Source organism: Somniosus microcephalus, chromosome 2 (genome assembly GCF_052327205.1).
Source record: "Somniosus microcephalus isolate GS21.2 chromosome 2, FLI_Smic_1.0, whole genome shotgun sequence".
Lineage (NCBI taxonomy): Eukaryota > Metazoa > Chordata > Chondrichthyes > Squaliformes > Somniosidae > Somniosus > Somniosus microcephalus.
The window spans coordinates 87,769,670-87,791,421 of record NC_140988.1 but is presented as its reverse complement, the minus strand read 5'-3'; the positions used below and the strand labels follow the sequence as shown (position 1 = coordinate 87,791,421).

Sequence of the window (21,752 nt, the reverse complement as noted above, 5' to 3'; positions counted from 1 at the left end):
GATTTCTGGCCTTTTTTGTTCCTCCTTTAGTTTCATATGCACCGCATAGAATCTCGAGGAAATACAAGTTCAAAACTGTAAATGGAGGGGAATCTGGTTGCATTTGGTGGGAACTAGTCGAATACATGGATAAGGCTATGGTTGTTAATACTGGAAGAGTTGGAGCAAGGGCTAGTATTTAAGCAAACATTTCCAGTATTTAATTTTTAAAAATTTTATTGGGGACTTTAGGTTTTGTAAATTACACTTGGAAAAACCAAGTTGTTATGAAACCATCTCCACTTCATCTTAAATTATATAATGGATAAGGTCAATCAGAAGGAAATGGATCTGTCAGTCTTTTGTTTGATCCTTTTCACATTTATATCAGTGAAGGTAGAAGGATGCTATTGTAATTTGATTAAATAAAATAAATACTAAGGAATTTCTCATTGAAAATGAATTCCTGCTAGGTGTAAGATGACCATTTTCAAACATAATGCTAACTATCCAACACACAGTAATGTACCACATTAAAATGTGTAGTGAAAAATACTGGTGTTTATAGATTTGTCATATAATGATCAGCAAATAGACTTGTGGTTTTTTTTTGCCTTCCCAGAAAGATTGTGTGACTATAGGGGGACACAGACTGACGGTGTAGGATGCTGCGCCATGTCTGGATGGATCAGATGCTGTTTTGTCAGTATTTGTATGAGTCCACAATTTGTTTTTATGGTGGTGGGTGGCATTTTGAAGCTGGGATCATGCAGTTCTGCTCTGGGAGGTCCCTGACATTGCACACTAACAAAAATTGAGTTTCATGCCAGGTTTTATGTTCTGCGCAGTTTGATAGTAGAATTTGGATATATAAAGCCTTGTAAAATTTGGATATATAAAGCCTTGTAAAATTTAATACCAGAATTAATTTAACAACCTCCAGATTAAATAGGCTGGTAATAACCCCTCCAGCCACAGGTCACCTGATAATACAGGAAACATACTCTTTAAGAAAGAAGAAGGAAGGAGAGAACATATACCACTTTTATACAGGCATTTGGTTAGGGTTAATTCCAATTTAGTGGCACCTGTGCGCCCACTTCTAGCATTACAGTAGTAGCTCCCATGTCTTGGGAAGAGAAATGTAGACCTATAAAAAACGGCCGTTAATTCTGCCATTGATGTAAATGCTGGGGGCAGGTTCATGGACATCTGCTTCCTGACATCCAATCTAAATAACTGCTGGTTTTAAAATAGCAAAAATGTACAGACTGCAATGTCATTTTTGTAAACTGTTCACTGTAGTGTGATCAGATGAGAAGGCATCCAGAAAATTACTCTTCTGCTGGTTTGCAAGACCTTGGAATCTTCAGGGGAGAGTTCTGACGAAGGGTCTTCGGCCTGAAACATTAACTCCATTTCTCTCTCCATGGATGCTGCCCTGGCCTGCCGAGTTTTTCCAGCGTTTTCTGTTGTTATTTCGGATCTCCAGCATCCGCAGTATTTTGCTATCGTGATAACAGACTAGATGGTTTATAAATATGAGCAATTTAATATTGCATAATTCTTCGCGTAACAAACTTTAAATTTGTATGCAACACTTTTGAAATGGCACATGGGTATTTTGGATTTAACCTGTGAAAATGTGTGTTGATTGCCCCCCCCCCCCCCCCATAACCTTTTGGAATAGGTGTATATAATTGTCAATGGACTAGCACAGCAGACAGTACTCCAACACTAATTTTTTAACTGGGGTATTTCCAAAGCTATTAACTGACACCGACAGTTTTGTGCCAGCCACCCTGGGGATAAGGGGCTCGGCTGGTGCTACTTTTGCATTATATATAAAGTAGTCCAGGGGAAGCAGCACTTGGAAAGCCATGACCCCTGTGTACTGAAAGATACTTTTGCCCTTGAGAGAGCGTAGCATAGGGACGGTCTTGGCAATGTAAAGCTGCTTTCTACTCATTTGGTTGAAGACTGGCAAACGTATGCTGGCTCCCTGTATTTAATCTGCAAAATCCAGCTCCCTTATTCCAGCAGCAGAATTATCAACCCAGTTTTCTGTTGGTTTCTACAATTCTGCCACAGGAATTCTGGTCTCTCTCATTCCAAACTAAAGGAGTGCCATTGTTATGAGGAAAGGTTAACAAAATTGAGGAATGCCCACTTTGGAAAGCAGAGTTTGAAGTGGTTTGGAGACTCTTGTGGCTTCTGCATGCCAGACCTAGCTGATCAGTAAAAGGTAAATTGAGGCAGTATTACTTTATATAAAGAGAATTGACATGGAATAAATTACTTCAGAAAGATGACTGATGGAGATAATAAAGGGATGCTGAGATATGTTTCTGGAGAAAGAATGGATTGAGAGATATGGTGAGGAGGTGAGATTGTAATCCACCAAAAAGGTCTGGAGATTTTCCTGCTCCTGAACATTTCTATGTTCTTCTGTAAATTAAATTTTAAACTGGTCAGGGTTGAAAATGTAGAATTTAATGTTAAATTTTCTCAGTTATAATAATAATTAAGAACTGAGAGGTTATAACTATCAGGAAAGACTGAACAGAGAAAAGAAAAGGCTGAGGGGTAACCAAATAGCAGTCTTTAAAATTATGAAGTGGTTTGACAGGGTAGACGTAGAGAAGATGTTTCCACTTCCCCACTTCCGGGGAATCCAGGATTTGGGCCCTAAGTATAAGAGTCACTAATAAATCCAATAAGGAATTCAAGAGAAATTTCTTTACCCAGAAAGTGGTGAGAATGCGGAACGTGCTACCACATGGAATAGTTGAGGCGAATAGCATAGATGCATTTAAGGAGAAGCTAGATAAGTACATGAGGGAGAAATGAATAGAAGGATATGCTGATAAGGTTAGATGAAGTAGGGTGGGAGGAGGCTCGCGAGGAGTATAAACCAGTTGAGCTGAATGCCTGTTTCTGTACTGTAAGTTCTACGTAAAATGTATAGTTAAATAAAAATTCTTCCCATATGGTGCTGGGGCACCTCCAAGTTTGTGAAATGGGGACTATACATCTAACTGACATGGAAAGGAAAGGTGCAGAGGCAGTGGCAAGTTAATTTCTAGTAATACTACAGTGAGTGGGGGGGATTGGAAAGCAGTCAGGTTGGTGATTGCCACTTTTATAGCATATAATAGCTGTTTTTCCCTTCAGCTTTGTGAAGCTACACCATAGTGTAAATGAGATAGTTTCATGAGCCAGTTTGTGGTGGTGTGGAATATTTGGTCCCAGATTCTATAAATGGTATGTTTGTGAGGGGGGAAAAAGTGCCAATGCAAATTTTCGCTGCCTATGCAAATCTTGTCTTTAATTGCAGCTTTTCATTGCACAAATTTAGACTAAAAGTTCATTTAAAATGCCTAGATGACTGGGAATTTTTTGGACAGCTTCAGACTGTCAACATGTATTACCACACATCAGTTATATATTCATTCCAAGCAAGGTTTTTTTTCAAAGCACTGTTTCAGTTGAATATGTTACATAATATTAATCTATTGTGTACCTAATTGGGAATGAATGTACCTAAAAAATTATGCCCCTGAAGGAGTTTAATCATGGACTGTTCCAGTATAGAAACAGGCCTTTTGACCCATTAGGACTGTACATGTGTTTGTCGCCATCTTATCTAATCCCATTCCCTTTTTTCAAGCAACTGTCTACTTCCCCTTTAAAAGAATTTGTGGACTCTTATTTCAGCAATCTTCTATGGCAGAGAATTATGCATTCTAACCACCCTCTGTAAAGGCATTTTTTTTTTCTAATCTCACCTTTAATTCTCAGCAATATATTGGGTATTTGGTCAAGGGTTAATGAAGAGTTTATTTTAGACATTTTTAATGGTGGTGTTCAATTTTCCTTTAAATTGAAAACTTTTTTTTTAAACAGCGAAAAAGGTTCAGATGCGTCATGGAGAAATGACCAGGAGCCACCAACTGAGGTGAGTTGATTCCAGTTGATTGTTTTCCTCCTTGGTTGCAGAGCGATGTTTTTCCAGCTCGGTGAATAAATTGCATGACTCAAAATAAAGGCATAAAGTACCACTGATAAAACGTCATGTACCATTTGTCCTGATCCTATCCTTTGTGAGCTTTGCAGATCTGTTAAGATCAACATCTAGAATAGATTAGGTCACTTTCATCTGATCTTTATAGTTCTCTTAAATTATGTGTTTTAAAACGATAAATCAGACAACAACATGAAGCAGCAGTGTATTTTGTTCTTTTTATTTGTCATTGCTTTTTAAAGTTTTTGTCAAAATGAGGTTTTAATCATTTTGCTTAAATTTATGTTTTTATGTCTAATGCTAAAAGTCCATGAATTTATTATACATTTTATTGTATTGCTGCATCTCTGCCGTGAAAAGCATGAACATTGTTATCTGAAAGATAACATTTGCATGCAGTTATTGAGTATGAACCATAAAACAGAACCCAATCTACGTGATTGTGCTACTTTGGGTGTTACAAGCTATGGTTAGCAGCAATCGCTAAATTAGTTGCAGTCAATTCAGTGTGATTTTTCTTCACACAGTTGTACCTGAAGATGTAACTCAATTAAATTTGACAGAATAGTATCGAGTTGAGGAAAAGCAGCCAAATTATTTTTTTTTTCCTTCAGAGGCGAGTATTTTAATTGCTCGTTTGATTTCGATATACCTTTTAACCTTGCATCATTTTGGTACAATGGCTTAATTCACTTGTCTCCTTTTTCTGCAATATCTGCTTTTTAAATCGGATATATACCAAATAAAACTCTTTTTAAAGGGTGTTTTTTTTTCTCCCAAAGTGTGCATATGGCTTGGCTAAACCTCTATGTAGATCCATGTCAACTAACCACTATCATTCTTCAACATCCATGCCAAGTTGACTTAGCAAAATCTAAGTATTTTGTTCATAATCCAACAAAGTGAGTCAATGCAAGGCCTCTACAAGCCCTTCCTGGACAACCAAGAATACAGGTTTAAAAAATTAAACAATAGATTTGTATTCATAAATACAAGGACTGCCTAGTCCAATTTTGACTATTGTATATGGTTTTTGATGCTCCATAGAGATTATAACCCAACCAAGCACAAAGAAGTATAAATACTGCAAACTCAGCTCCATAAACATTGAAAAAGTGCTGGCTGCTGTTTAAACACTTATGCAAAAGAATTTATTTCAAGATCACCTCGTGATTTGTAGATTTATGAGACAGATGAGGAAAATTTATTGTTTCATTAATCCAATAGCCCTTGACTTAAAACCTGGTCTATACAAATTCAGGCATCTGACATGACCACTGTAATGTTAGCTACATGTCTCAGTGTCAACAAGCCCTGTCTGAAAACAATGGAATGCTTTTAAAGCCATCCTTGCTAAAGGAAGCCATTTATTTCCCTAGAGTAAAAAGAAAAACACATGGTTTAAAAAAAAACAAATTGGGAAATGGGTTATGTCCAAAGACAAGTTGGACTTAAAACAGAAATACTTTTACAGGCTTAAGGATAACGACTCTCTGGAGAACAAGTTATAGGTATCAAACTCGGTTGAAGGCAATGAAAGTTGCTGTCAGCAGCTAAAATGACACTGGAGAAGAATGTAGATAGGTGTGATTATAACGAGGTTTTTTGAGCTATGTTAGGAGTCAAGAGGGCTATTAGCTATTGTTTAGGGCCACTGACCGAATCCTGAAAACAGATTCAGGTGGATTCCCGGGACATGGCAGATGTTTTTAAATAGCTACTTTGCATCAGTCTTCACTACAGATGATGATGCTGGGTTACCAATAGTGCACCACAGGGTTAATGCTGTAATTTGAAGTGTCAAAGTGGATGCGGATATAGACCTGGCTAGAATAATTGATCTCCGAACAGATCAGGCTGCTGGTCCTGACGGCATTCACCCAAGGGTGCTCAACGAAATGGGAGCTGTGCCCTGCAAGCCTCTTGCTTAACAGGTCACTGGGATCTGGGATTGTTCCCATGGACTGGAGGCCCATGTGGTGCCTAATTTAAAAGGGGCACTACGTCCGAACTGGAAAATTACCAGTCCATTAGTTTGACTTCAGTTACAGGCAAGTTGCTAGATGAGATCATCAAAGATGTAGTGTATGACTACCTTGACCGAGAAAGCGTTATTAGGGAATTTCAACATGGCTTCTGGAAAAGAATGTCCTGTCTCTCCAACATGGTTGAATTTTTTTGAGGATATTTCTAAATTGGTGGATGTTGAAAGCCCAGTCAACATAACGTTGATTTTTAATAAAGCCCAAGCTGCCGCGCAAAAGGCTACTAAATAAGATCGAGTCCTGTGGGATTTGGCGGGCAGATTTTGGGTTGGGTAAGGAATTGGTTGCATTCTGTTATTAATGGTAGTGCTTTTACATGGGGACCGGTTACCAGTGGGGTCCTGCAGGGATTGGTGTTGCGGCTGTATAACTTAATGGTCTAGATGAAGGTATCGGGGGAACTGTCCGCAAATTCCCGGATGATACAAAGATATGTGTGGGTGTAAAGATGTTAGAGGAGAAAAATAGATTGCAAGAAAATCTAGGTGTGATGGACAAAGGGGCCTGCATTTGGCAGATGTGTTTTTTAATATAGATAAATGTAATGAAATGTACATCCTTTTTATTCATTCATGGGATGTGGGTGTCGCTGGCAAGGCCAGCATTTATTGCCCTCCCTAATTGCCCTTGAGAAGGTGGTGGTGAGCCACCTTCTTGAACCGTTCCAGTCCGTGTGGTGAAGGTACTCCCACTGTGCTGTTAGGGAGGGAGTTCCAGGATTTTGACGCAGCAACGATGAAGGAACTGCGATATACTTCCAAGTCAAGATTGTGTGTGGCTTGGAGGTGGTGGTGTTCTCGTGCGCCTGCTGCCCTTGTCATCTAGGTGGTAGATGTCTTGTTTTACACACTTTGTATAAAATATTAAATTGCAGGACAATGGAGTATTACAGTTTAACTCTTTTATTAAACATTAGGTCTGTGATCTTATACTCATAGCAGCATCGTGGGGAAAAGCCTGGCATTAGGACCCCTAGCCTGGGTCTTCAAAACAATAGTAGTCCTTACAGATGCCTGCAGGCCAATGACAACTCAGCATGTGATCACATGTGAATATAATAGGTATTCCTTACAGATGCCTGCGGGCCAATGATAATTCAATAAGCAAATGTTACATCCCCTTTTAAAAGAAAAATGTTATGCATTACTTTTAAACCTTTCTTCTACATAATGTTCTCGGTAGCATAAACATATAAGTAAACTCAGCATTTAACTAGCACTGAAAACATCTCAACGTTTCAATAACGATGTACAGTTTTTTTTTTAGGGCAGCGATCCGCCCACACCCTTTGACAGTTCACAAGTCAAGGATAACTCTAGGCTTGACCTCTCGTCCCGACCTTGTGTGGTATGAAACTGAGCATGCTCCTGAATCGGTCAACAATTCAGGTTCAGGTTTAGGTTCAGGTAAGTATGATGTGTTTTGCGTATTGCTCTGTTCATCACACTCTGTTGAACTGACCCTCTCGTCAGAATGATGGTGTTGCTCCTTGGTGTTCAGGAGGTGCCTGCGATTGCGGCGGTACACCTGTCCTTCTGGGGTGCGGATGTGATACGATCACTCAGTGTCAGCTGGCTGGATGACGACTGCTGGCTTCCAGTAGTCATGCTCTTGGATTCTGACGGATTCTCCATTGTGCAGCGGCGGCAGTAGTCTAGCTGACCTGTCATAGTATCTCTTTTGGTGTTGCTGTCTCTGTACACGTTTTGCATGCACTTGCTTGCAGCTGATGACCTCTGGCTGCAGCTGCTGGTTGGTGCTTGGAAGGATTGAGCGAAGTCTGCGGCTCATCAACAGCTGTGCTGGCGACTTGAAGTTGTCAACCGGAGTGTTGCGGTACTCAAGGAGACTGATGTAGGGGTCTCTTTTGTCCGCTTTGGCTTTGTCCATGAGTGTTTTTGCAATCTGGACAGTTTTTTCAGCAAGGCCATTACTTTGAGGGTAATATGGGCTTGATGTGACTTGTGTGAAATCCCATGCCTTGGCAAATGACTCGAACTCTTTTGATTTGTATTGGGGGCCATTGTCTGAGACTAAAGTCTCTACCATGCCATGCCTGGCAAAGGCTGCCTTTAGCTTGTGGATCACAGCTGCAGATGTGGTGCTGTGAAGCTTGTCCAGTTCAAAAAATCTGCTGCAGTAATCAACAGTCACTATGTAGTCCTCGTTGTTCCATGTGAACAGATCCGTTATCGCGACCTGCCAGGGCCTGTCTGGGACACGGTGAGGTATCATGGGCTCTTTGACATTTGATGGGCGGCGTTGTAGACAAATGGAACATTTTCCAACAATGTCCTCAATGTGTTTGCACATTCCAGGCCAAAACATGATGTCACGTGCTCTTTGTTTGCATTTTTCCATGCCCATATGTCCAGCATGAATTTTTGTCAACATCTCTTCTGAGACTGGTAGGAATGATGATTTTCTCCCCTTTGATGACGATTCTGTTGATTTGTGACAGTTCGTCTCTGTGGTTCCAGAACTCGGATATGCTCTGAGGGCATTTCCTCCTATCCTCAGGCCATCAGCAGTGTGAGAATTGTGCATCTTTCTCTGTTCCTGCTCGGATCTCCTTCAGTTTTGAGTCACTCACGGTAAGCTGTTGTACACCATGTGCACCTGCACATCCATGCCTTCACTGAGGCTGCTGTCCTGGTAGCTAAGAGACTTTCTGGAGAGCGTGTCTGTGACAGGAATGTCTTTGCCTGGACGGTGAATGATTGTGAAGTCGTACTTCTGTAGCTGAAGGATCATTCTCTGTAGCCTTGGTGGGGCTGCGGCTAGTGGTTTCCTCATGATTGATTCGAGTGGCTTGTGGTCGGATTCCACAATGACTTGTCGGCCATAGACGTACTGGTGGAAATGCTTACATCCAAACAGAATTGCATATAGCTCTTTCTCGATTTGCACATAGTTGATTTCACTGTCTGTGAGAGATCTGGAAGCGTAGCCGATGGGCTTTCCTTCTTGCAGTAATACTGCGCCTAGTCCGTACTTTGACGCGTCCACTTGTAGTCTGAGCTCTTTGTTGGGGTCGAAGTAGGCAAGAACTGGTCCTGGTTCTCTGGTGATTAGGTCTTTCATTTTTTGAAATGCTGTGTCATGTTGTTTGTCCCACAGGAACTCATTGGATTGTTTGAGCAACCGACGCATGGGTGCGTTGATTTCGGAGAGGCTCGGGGCAAACTTGGCTAAGTAGTTACCCATGCCTAGTACTGTCTCTAGCTCTGTGCAGTTCTTCGGCGGCTCCATCTTCTTGATGGCGGAGATTTTCTCTGGATCCGGCTTAATGCCATCAGTTGAGAGGCGATGCCCGAAATAACTGATCTCGGTGGATCCGATTATGCTTTTCTTGGGGTTGAGCCGGATACCTTTCTCCCGTGACCTTTGTAGCATCGCACGGAGGTTCCTGTCATGTTCCTCTCTATTCCTGCCATAGATGAGGATGTCGTCTACGATTGCGACTACTCCGTCGAGGCCTTCATAAGTTTCGTCGATCTTCCGCTGGAATTCATCCTGAGCTGAGATAAGACCAAATGGTAAACACAGAAATCGGCAGCGTCCAAATGGTGTGTTGAACGTTGCTAGCTTAGATGACTCTTCCGTGAGCTTGATAGTCCAGTATCCTGATCGTGCTTCCATTACACTGAAGTAACGTGCTCCCACTAGCTTGGGTGTGATGTCATCTAGCGTTGGTAGAGGGTAGTGAGGGCGTTTGATAGCCTTGTTCAAATCTCTGGGGTCGAGACAGACTCTGAGCTTGCCTGCATGTGGTTTCTCAACCACTACTAATGCGTTGACCCACTCTGTCGGTTCTGTTTCCTGGACGTTGATTTCTGTATTCTCCATGCTCTGCAGCTCCTCCTTCAGGCGACTACGTAGAGCAAGGGGTATCCTTCTCGGTGGGCAAACCACAGGGGTTGCTGCTGGGTCAAGATGAATAGTGCATTCACCTGGGAATAGTCCGATTCCTTTGAAAACGTCAGCAAACTCCTCCATGACTGTCTGCTTCTCAACTAGTGCTGTCAATGATAGCACTAGCTTGACGAGGTCCATGTCTAAACATGCCTTTAGACCTAGCACTGGAGGTGCTCGAGTGTCATCAATGTAAAAGTCCAACATCATGTCGCTTTCTTTGTACTTGCATTTCATCACGCATGTGCCTTTTACAATGAGCTGCTCACCCCCATAGCTGGTCAGTCTGCGTGAGCTCCAGTGTCTAGTTTAAACTTAAGCTCTGTGCCCTTTTCCTATCTCAATATCTGCAAAGGCTTGCTCAGTCTCTGAAATTTGTTTTTTCTGTGACACAGAATCAATAAACAGTTCCTCTGCATTTGGCTCTCTATCTGGCATTTGGCTGTCACTCACTGTGTGTACTGCCTTTCCAAAAACAGTCTTGCAAACTTTAGCAAAGTGGTTCCGTTTACCGCATTTAGCACATTGCCTTCCTTTGGCAGGGCAGTACTCCTTTTCCCCATGCACTTTGTTTCCACAATATCCACAGTTTTTGAAGCGTTTTATGTCTGTGTCGCTCATTTTTAGAACTCTCTCTGTTCTTTCTGTTCTGAAACACACTCTCTGGTGCAAATGTTACCTGCCACTTATCAGCCCAAGCCTGAATGTCGTCCAGGGTAGGGGCAACTCCAAGCATGCATGTACCATGCAGGATTGTGTGCTCAAGGCTGCTTAGTGGGAAGAAGACGTAGGCGTTATTGTGCACGAGTCATTAAAGGTTCCATGGCCAGTGCCATGAGGCTATCGCAAAAGCAAATGGAATGATAGGTTGTATTGCATGGGGCTTTTGTACTAGAAAAACATAGATTTCAAGGAAATTTGTTTGAGGACTTTAAAATAATGAAAGGATTCAATGCGGTCTAAGTTGATGGGCTATTCAAGTTGGATAGATTAGAGAGGACCAGGGGACAGAGTATAATTTACGAAAGCATAGAACCAGGTTAGATGTCAGGAGGTAATACTTTTTGCAGAGCATTGTCGACCTCTGAAACAAGTTGCCAGCATGTTCGATGAGTGTGGATGCTTGCAAGCATTCATAAAGGACCTGAACTAGTCTCTGAGAGTGGCTAACAGAATTGCATATAGAAGGTAGGTAGGTATTGGTATCCTGTCTCCCAGTCAGGATGGTCTCCTGGAAAATGTTTGATCGCCTTTGGGAATCAGAGCAATTTCCCAGAGTTTTCTTTTCTTAAATTGGTCTAATGGTTTTTTTCTCTCTTTTTTGGTTTTCCAGGAGATTGCATGACTGGTAGGTGGGCGGAGAAGAGCGGATGGGGGTGATGGTTGCCCAGAAATTTCACCGCTTCAGTATAGGATAGGCTGGATAGGCCAGCAGGTCTTTTTATTTGTCCTTTTTTGTATGTTCGAATGATACAAATTAATAGAATATAATTTTCAGAACGAGATTTAATTTCCTATTACTCCTCATTTAAAATCTTTTATGAATTATAGCCTGGAAATTACAGTTGATATAAGACTATAAAAACACTGATTCTTAAAGAGTAGGACGTGCATGGGACATGAAACTTCTCTAGGGGCTCAGCAAAAGAACCTCTGCCCTAAGTGAATCAATACTTGCAACAGGAGGAACCAACTAGAGCTGCTTTTACTAAGAAATCAAATTGTTACATGAGTTAGTTATGAATAATTTCTCCATGGATACTGCTATTTAAGTTCTTCATAATTTACTTGTCTCAAAGGAATCCTATAAGATTCATGGCAACTAGTACTTTTTTTGGAGGGAGGCGTTATACAGCACTCTTATCAAGGCCTGACATTTCCCATCACATTTGAGTTTCAAACATAAGGCTGACTGACCAATTTGCTTTTTGATCGACCCTTTCCAAACGAATTAAGGATCTTGTTTTTTCCAAGTGCAATTTACAAAACCTGAAGTCACCAATCAACTTTACGACATTTTGAAAATGAGTAGAAATTTTTGTCAGATTTTGAAAGCATTGGAAATTTAGACCATTGGCATTATGTTCCACAAAATGTTTAGAAATAAATGGATAATTATTCAAATAACTGGGGCTGCTTGCACTGAAAATTTAATGATTTGACCTTCTTCATGACCTCCTTTGTCTTTGCATAGCTTGGGCATTGTTGTCTGAATCAGATCAGTTCAGTTAAATAACTTAAGTAAATCTTGCATGAAGGGTACTTCTGTCTTTGTCCTGAGTTTATTTACAAGTCAAGCACATTTATTTCTCGGTGACTTGTGCACATAGCCTTTCATTAAGTCACAAAAACATTCTGATAAAATACTGAAAAGAAATTCACTACTGAGCATTGATATTTACATATAGATTGGAAAGATCTATATTTGTAAACCATTTCTGTTCTTTGTGAAATTTACCTCTACTGGCAGTATTATGTTGAAGCCTTTGGCATTAGCATTCTTTTCAGATAGTCACGTACACAGAACTGCTGCTACAGTTACCAAAGAAAACAGTTGACTGATAAGCTGCACGCAGCTCAGCTGTAAAGGCTTTTGGTTCAAGAAGTGTTCTTTCGAACTATGCAAGCAATTACTCATTTGTCCTCATCTGTTTCTTTGTTTGATTTGCCTCCAATTATTTTACTCCTGTTTTGATGAGAGCTGAACACTCATCTGATCAGTAATAGTGTGAATTTATTTAATATTGTTTTTAAAACAAGGCTTTTTTTTAATTACGAGTCGATCTCTGCGGTATTACACATGGTAAGTGGGAGAATATGGTCTCTCTCTTGCCCGCCTGTTGGATTTAAGTTGCATTCTCTGTGTCTGTCTCTGCCTTGTCTATTTCTTCACCTTTCTGCTTCTTTCTCCCTAATTTTTTGCTTCTCTGTCCACTTTTGGTACTTTTTGTCTTTTTCTTCTTTGCTTTTGGGTAGGAGATGGTTGGTGGTGCGGTGAGGAAAGGTGCCAGCAAGGACTGTAGGCTGCGTTTTCTGGTGGGACTCGCCAGGAAAGCATGAACTGCTGCCCTCAACAGCTCCCTTTCCATCCTGCCCACCCTATGCGTGTTCCCTTCCCCACCCCATTGCTCACATTATGTCTCCTAATCCGTAACCCTGTGAATACCCCTTCCCCTTGCTTTCACTCTCTTCACTCCCAATGCTATCCCTGCCTCTTCCTGTTTGAACCCCAGTATCCTTCCTTCCCTCTCATTCTGCCGTCACCCACCTCACTGTTAACCTTCCTTCCACTTGTCCCACTCCCTCCACGTCCAGGACAAACGATGAAAGGCCAGTGGTTGCTTCACCCTCAGCCAGTTTCCTTTCTTTCCCTTCCGCGCCTATCAGTTTCCCTCAGTGGCTTTGCATGTTTCAAAATTCAACTTTTCTTAAAATAAATCAAATTAGGATAAGGAAAGACAAGCTGTCAGCTTCTTTCTGTGTGTTCCTCTATATATCCATGTTAGCAGTTATAACCTTTACTTTTTCTAACTACCAACAACACACATGCGATAATTAAGGTCTTCTGACAAAGGATCTTAAGACTTGAAATGTTAACCTTTTCCCTTTCTCCACAAACGCTGCCTGACCTGCTGTGTGTTTCTAGTATTTTCTGTCTTTACTTCAGATTTGCAACATCTGCAATATTTTGCATTTTGAGATCATTAGATGCTTTCTGTTTGCTTCAACATTCAACTCTGTTTTTCCCCCCCCCCCTAAAATTAACAAAAAGTAGGATGAGAAAAGACACTGGCTGACGACACACACCATTATTAATGTGAAAATCGACCAGCAACTTGTGGCGAGGAAAGGCTACCCCGTGAATTGTGAATCGCCACAAGTTGCTGGCTGATTTGCGTCACTCCGCCATTCGCTTCGAAAAAATGGCATCTCACCTCCCCGTGAGTTTCATGAAGATGCTGTGTTTGCACATTAATTGCCCGTTAAACTCGCCACAAAAAGTTAGGTCTAGTAATTAGCAATAGGCTCTGGAATTCCCTCCCTAAGCCTCTCTGCCTCTCTCTTCTCCTTTTAAGATGCTCCTTAAAACCTACCTCACCTGTCCTAATATCTCCTTATGTGGCTCAGTGTCAAATTTTGTTTGATAATGCACCTTGTCATGAATCTTATCATGACTCATGAAGTAACACTGGGCGGCCAGCTGGTGGCACCGTCCAAGGAGTATAAATACTCTGGCGTCGGCCCAGCTTGCTCAGGAACTAATGATGTAACTATGCAAAAACATTCAGATTCCTTCCAATTACCTCATTGGTGTGTGGGAGGAGAGCAGAGTTTGGCTGGCTGGTAATGTGGCGAAGGATGACTTATTTAAAAAATCTTTCCATTGGGGCCCAACTTTGTTTATTTTTCAGTCTCGTGGAGAGGAGAGATGTGACGGAGAAGAGCAGATTGAGTACTGGTGTAAGGAGGTGGGGCAGCCTTCAGTTTACAGCACTGCAAGCGGGAAGAGAAATGCCACAATGGGTGTGGCCTTTCGGGGTAAAGCGGATGAGACCACTTGAGGCTCCAGATCGTGGACTTGCATGTTAGAAATCTCAAACTTTTGACACTGCGGTTTACAACCTTTTTTAAAAAATAAAAATAAATGTGTGACAAATTGTATTCGGTGTAGAGCCCGGCGATCCTTTGGTTTGGCTCAATGCTCCATACCCAGCTCCAGGTGTAACATTTATAATGTGGCGGAGACCACATAGGGACAATAACACAATGTATAGCCAATGCTGTTATATGTACCTAAACACAATTCACTTTGTATAGCAATGTTGTGATATGTACATGCTGGGTTGGGTTATTGGTGCAGGGTCCCTTTTGGTGCAGCGTTGGGAACGTGATGACGTCATGACGTCGGTTGCGTGATGACGTCATAGCCCCTGCATGGGGCTGATCCTTCAGACCTCGTGGAGATTGATTAAAGTAAAACACGTTTTGTTTTTGCTTAAAGAAAAGTCTCAGCCTGTTGATTTCTGTCCACTCCAATATTGGTGACCCCGCTGCTCTTTTGGACGATTCCAAAGACCTCATCTGAAATGGTGACAAACGCCGTTTCCATCAAATTACCTGAGTTTTGGGAACAACAGGCGGCCGCTTGGTTCACCCAGGCCGAAGCTCAATTTGCAATCCGGGACATCACCGCGGACAACACGAGGTACTACTACGTCGTCTGCTCTCGGCAGCTCCACCGCGGCCAGAGTCGTGAACATGCTCGAAAACCCCCCCGGAGCTCAACAAATACGAAACGCTGAAGGCGCACCTCTTACGAACATTCGGACTCACCGAAGCCGAATGCGCACGCCGGCTTCTCTATCCGGGCTGGGTGACTCCAAGCCCTTGGAGCTGATGGACCACATGCTGGCCCTCCTGGGCACACACGCCGTGCTTCCTCTTCAAGGAACTGTTCCTCCATCAGCTGCCAGGTCAGGTACGGTCGGCGTTAGCCAACTCTTCCACTACCGATTTCCGCGACCTGGCCAAGGAGGCCGACAAATTTTTCTCCGCCGGGCAACAGTACTGCGCGGCCACGCGGAGCCCTGCCCCCACTGATACAGCCCAACGGCGGCAACCCTCAAGCCTCTGCTTCTACCATGCGCAGTTCGGCCCCAAAGCCAGGAAGTGCCGGCCCCCGTGCAATTTTCCCGCGTCGAAGCAAACTAAAGACCACTCGTCGGCTGCCGTTCAGGCAGTTTGTTGTTTATTACAGACACCGACTCCGGACGTCGTTTCCTTTGTGACACGGGCGCCCAGGTGAGCGTCCTGCCCGCGTCAACCATAGACATTCAAGGGGGGAACCACGGCCCTGTCCTCGAAGCCGCCACCGGCAGTTCCATCCGTACTTTGGGAAACGGAACGTGGCGCTTTGTTTTGGTGGGCAACGTTTCACCTGGGACTTTGTCACAGCAAAAGTGTCCACCCCCCTTCTCGGCGCTGACTTCCTCTGCGCCAATGGCCTTTTGGTGGACGTCAAGAACCGACGTCTCATCAACGCGGAAACCTTCAGCTCGCTCCCATGTTCTCTCAGCGGGTCCAGCACAACGCAGTTGTCCAGTGCACTCTCGGTCTCCGACGAGTTTTCCCGCCTCCTCGCCCAGTTCCCGGACCTTACGAAACTCACGTTCTCGTCCGCCGCCACCAAACACGGGGTACAACATCACATTTCGACCACCGGTCCGCCTGTCTACGCCCGCGCTCGGCGCCTCGACCTGGGGAAGCTCGCCATCGCCAAAGCCGAGTTCGACACCATGGAGCGCCTCGGCATCATCCGCCAGTCGAATAGTCCGTGGGCTTCGCCCCGAAACCAGGCAGCGGGTGGCGCCCGTGCGGAGACTACCGGTGCCTCAACGACGCAATGACCCCCGACCGCTATCCGATTCCACACATCCAGGACTTTTCCGCCCGCCTGGCCGGGAAAGTGGTATTCTCGAAAGTGGACCTCGTCCGGGGTTATCACCAGGTCCCCGTCCGGCCGCAGGACGTCCCGAAAACCGCGGTGATCACCCCGTTCGGGCTATTCGAATTTCTCCGCATGCCATTCAGCCTCAAAAACGCCGCACAGGCTTTTCAACGCCTTATGGACACCGTGTTACGGGACCTGACGTTCCTGTTTGTATACCTGGACGACATCCTCATCGCCAGCGCCTCCAGGACGGAACATGTGTCCCACCTCCGGACTCTTTTCGAACGACTCAGCCAACACGGCCTAATCGTCAACCCGGCCAAGTGCCAGTTCGGGCTGTCCTCAATCGACTTTCTCGGGCACCGCATCACGAAGGACGGGGCGGTGCTACTTCCATCGAAAGTGGAGGCCGTGATGGACTTCCCACGACCCCTCACCGTTAAGGTCCCTGCAGGAGTTTTTGGGCATGGTGAACTTTTACCATTGTTTCGTCCCCCGAGCCGCCCAGCTTATGCGGCCCCTTTACGAGGCCCTCAAAGGCAAGCCTGACAAACTCGCCGTCAACTGGTCTGATGAGATGGCCAATTCTTTCACGGACACGAAAAGGGCCCTGGCTGACACGACTATGCTGGCGCATCCATTGCCCGATGCACCGATCGCTCTCACCACCGACGCCTCGGACTATGCGGTTGGCGCCGTCCACGAACCGTGGGTCAACGGCGCCTGGCAGCCGCTCGCCGCCTTCAGCCGGCAGCTTCGCCCCAACGAGCGGAAATACAGTACCTTTGATCGCGAGCGTCTCGGCCTCTACCTCACCGTCCGACACTTCCGTTTCCTGCTGGAGGCCCGCCCGTTCACGGCGTTCGTGGACCACAAGCCGTTGACCTTCGCCATGGCCAAAGCCTCCGAGCCGTGGTCGGCCCGTCAGCAATGCCAGTTGGCCTTCATCTTGGAGTTTACAACGGACATCCAGCATGTGGCTGGGAAAGACAACCCCGTCGCCGACTGTCTCTCCCGAGCCGCCACCAGGGCCGTGCACCTCAGCATCGACTACACCCGCATGGCGGCCGACCAGGCCTCCGACCCGGACGTCCAGGCCTACAGGACGGCGGTCACGGGCCTTCAACTAGCAGACGTTGCGTTCGACGTTGCTGGCACCACACTCCTGTGCGACGTCTCCATTGGGCAGCCACGTCCCGTCGTGCCCGAAGGGTGGAGACGGCAAGTATTCGACGCCGTCCATAATCTTTCCCACCCGGGCAGGAAGCCGTCACAGAAGCTGGTGGCGGCCAAGTTCATCTGGCACGGGCTCGGGAAAGACGTTCGCGACTGGGCCAGCACCTGCGTGGTATGCCAACGCTTGAAAGCACATTGCCATACTAAGGCCCCGTTGGCGCCTTTCGCGGTGCCCGAGAGGTGGTTCGACCACGTTAACGTGGACCTGGTGGGGCCCCTACCGCCCTCCCGCGGGTTCACCCACCTCCTCACAATGGTCGACAGAACCACCCGATGGCCAGAAGCCGTCCCGCTGTCTTCAGCGACGGCAGCCGATGTGGCTCGGGCGTTCATCAGCACTTGGGTCGCCCGATTCGGCGCCCCATCTGACATTTTCTCCGACCGGGGGCCCCAGTTCACGTCAGAGCTCTGGAACGCTGTCGCCCGAGGTCTCGGGTTGAAACTCCACCGCACCACAGCTTACCACCCTCAGGCTAACGGGCTGTGTGAACGGTTTCATCGCTCCATGAAGGCTGCGCTCCGAGCCAGCCTCCGGGACGACGGCTGGATCGACAGACTCCCGTGGGTCATGCTGGGACTCGGGACCGCTCCCAAGGAGGACCTCCAATCCTCGTCCGCTGAGTTCATCTGCGGACAGCCGCTGCGGGTTCCCGGGGATTTCGTCCCCAACGCAACGGAACCTTGGTCCGCAGCCCGTCAGCGGTCTGACCTTCTGGACAACGCCAAGGCTTTCGCTCCGGTGCCCATGTCGCAGCACGTCCTCCCGCAGTCCCACGTTCCGCTCGACCTTCGTGCGGCGGAGTACGTTTTCATCCGCCACGACACCCACCGGGGACCTCTTCAGCCACCCTACGATGGACCATTCCGCGTCCTGGAAACCGGGGACAAGACCTTCGTCGTGGATGTCGGCGGTGAGCCGGACTGCATTTCCGTGGACTGTCTCAAGCCGGCCCACCTGGATCTGGACCGACCCGTTGAGTTGGCACAACCCCCGAGACGGGGCCGACCTCCAGTTTCCACACCCTCAATCCACCACCGAGCGCCCGAGGTCCCTCCGATGAACCCCCCGGTCCCCACCCCGGAATTGAGGAGCCGTTCCAACCGTGTGATCTGGCCCCCCCAACGACTGACATTGCCAGTACTAGTGAATTCTGGGGGGATGTATGTGGTGGAGACCACATAGGGACAATAACACAATGTATAGCCAATGCTGTTATATGTACCTAAACACAATTCACTTTGTATAGCAATGATGTGATGTGCACATGCTGGGTTGGGTTATTGGTGCAGGGTCCCTTTAAGAGCGTCGGTTGCGTGATGACGTCGGTTGCGTGATGACGTCATAGCCCCTGCAGTGGGCTGAGCCTTCAGACATTGTGGAGATTAATTAAAGTAAGACACGTTTTGTTTTTGCTTAAAGAAAAGTCTCAGCCTGTTGATTTCTGTCGACTCCAACAATAAGTTATAATGTCATTGGTTCTCAGATTTAAAAAAAAAACTCAACTACCTCCAGTTTTATTAAATATAGTACAGTTTTGATTCTTGTTATTTTGCTTGTGATGTCTGCGGTGTGTGGTACTGGGAGCTTTACCTTGCCTAGGTGTCCTTGATGGGTAGTGTAGTGGCAGCTTTGCCTCGCAGCTGGCCCATACTGTACCTGACTTGGGAGTTCGTACTGCTTACAATGGATGGAAAAGTGGAAAACTGTTCCATTCTCCAGTACTAACATCCTTTTAACTTGATGTACACTAAGTTTGTGGGCTTTCAAGAAAAACCTCAGTGACGTCCCAATTACAAATCTAGCGATGTTTAGGAATCATCACCACCTGCCATTCAGGGGGAATGAAATTTTAAGCAAAGATTCTGGTATGAAATGGCCGCTTGGCCTCTGAACTTACAGGGTGTGTTTGGGGTTTATTTTTCTGTCCCACATGTGACCGAAGCCCCCCCTCCCCCTCAGCGAGTGGTTGGGATTTAGAATGCACTGCTTGATCGGGTGGTGGATACAGATTCAATAGTAGCCTTGAGAAGGGAATTGGATAAATACTTGATGGAGAAAAAAATTGCAGGGATATAGGGAAAGAGCAGGGGAGTGGAACGAACTAGATTGCTCTTCAAAAGAGCCGCGCAGACTCGATGGGCCGAATGGCCTCTTGTGCTGCACTGTTCTATGATTCTATGAGTTGGTAAGTTTTAACGTTCAACCAAGGGCGAGTCGCCATCACTCACTGCAAATCACCTGCTGGCTTTTGCGATCTGCTAGAAGGCTTTGATTCATTGCACCAACTATTCCTGAACCAGTTGCATGGGATAATCTTGGATCATTAATGTCGGCAAGTTGAAACCGCCGCTGGGCCGAGTCGAGCCAAAATCCCGTTACTGCGGCAGCACTGATTTATGTGCTGGAAAGTTCTAGCAAAGTTGCGCGGTGAAGGAAGTGAGGCTGTTGGAGACCCGGGGCCCATCAGGTTGCAGGGGGAAGGGAGAGGAGAGTTTGGGTTTGCATTTCACTGGCTGGAGACGGCACGGTGCGGACTGATTGAGAGCTGGAAATGCTAGGACTTGTTCTTGACCCGCTGGGAAAGCTCTGACCATTTGTTTGTTTGATGTGGATGTCGGCGAATGGGTATGAAACAGACGATTCCAATCACTCAAACAGCTGTATGTTTTGGGAGGTTTTTTTTTCATCTCAAGTTCTTTTTAATTTCACTTCTTTAGCATTGAATTAAAATCGAGGCTTTTGCTAATTTCAAATTATATTTAAAGAAAAGGTTTATGATTAAAATTTGTAGATGAGCAGTAGTTTTTAGGACGGTATGTAAAATTAATGTAGCAAGTAGGAAAGTGAACAGCAGGCGCAGCTTGAAATAAATTGTCAAACATCAAACCAAGGATAGACAGACTCTGCAGTGAGAAGCAGGCACACCCATCTCACTGATGTCTGTAATTAAATACCTGTTTTCTTAAAGCATTATTAAAACACTTTGTACATGCAGCACTTTCATATGAGTATTATATCGTATTGTAATTTAGATGGGGTGTCTGTAATTACTTATCAATTTGAAAAGGGGTCCTTCAACCAAAAAAGTTTGAGAACCACTGACTTAGATTCTGTATTTGCTGCACTGCAGTGCTGTTACCTTTCAGAGAGTTGTTGTACTGTTGTCCTTTATACATTGGATAGTGTAACAATGGAGTCGCGAGACAACCATATCATGATGGGTGTCTGAGTTGACTGGAATGATCAGTGAAAGCACTGAACAACTTGAGGAAATTATGTTGGCAATAGATTGCCAACAGCCTAATGCAGACTCCAGCAATTCTGGTTAACTCTGTTTTAAACTTCTGCATGCAAGGGATACTAATTAATGGTGCTATCTGGCAGAAGTGCTGTGTGAATCTTTACTACTGATAATTAAAGTGAACGTTCTAGATTGATAGAGAATGTATAACGACAACAGCTATTTGAGTTCCTGGCCTAAATAGTAAAAGTCTGGTTTAAAGTATTTCTGTCCAAAGTAGTCTTATAATTTTTGTGTAGAGAAGAAAAGGCACTGACAAAAATCTGATTTAATATTCTTAAAAAAAAAAACACTGATTATCTGTGCCTTTGGAATACTTGCCAGGTGAGATTTTCCTTCCTGCTGAGCCACGTTGTGGCAGCACCGACAGGGAGCTGCAACATGCGTCATTTATACAGTTCCACTGCTACTACATGACGAAACAAACTGCAATAGTCTGCCTTGGTCGCGAAATGTCTGTTCCATATGGGATGCTAGTCAACCCTGGAAGAGTTCCCTTGGTCCTGAAGGAAGAAAGATGCTTTTTGACTTTTTTTCACTATATAAAATTGGGAGGAACTTTTAACATAAACTATTTGACCTGCACCTTTATTTCTCTTTAAGCACCCGTGACTCCATTCAGTCACCATCTTGTAAGAGGCTGAGAGCCAGCTACATGTCTCCAGTATGAGAGAAAGTGGTCTCTTGCCTGCGTGACTTTGAACTACACTGAACCCAGGAGCAGCCTACTAAAGAGTTATACTACTAGATAGATAATAGGATTTTTAGAATGCAGCAGTTGCTGACGGTGACTAGTAGGG

At 45.0% G+C, this 21,752-nt stretch overlaps 1 protein-coding gene across 5 annotated transcripts in view; it reads left to right on the top strand.

Annotated features, from left to right (window-relative positions):
- Nucleotides 1-21,752, top strand: part of naf1 (nuclear assembly factor 1 homolog (S. cerevisiae)) — a 296,506-nt gene that overhangs the window by 236,222 nt on the left and 38,532 nt on the right. For 4 of the 5 annotated variants that reach the window (XM_086010894.1, XM_086010902.1, XM_086010899.1 and 1 more), the window contains one exon: nucleotides 3,886-3,937. The exons of the other annotated variant lie outside the window; for it this stretch is intronic. In XM_086010894.1, the coding sequence (XP_085867020.1) occupies nucleotides 3,886-3,937 (52 nt within the window). The remainder of the gene's footprint in view (nucleotides 1-3,885; nucleotides 3,938-21,752) is intronic. 5 annotated transcript variants of the gene reach the window in all.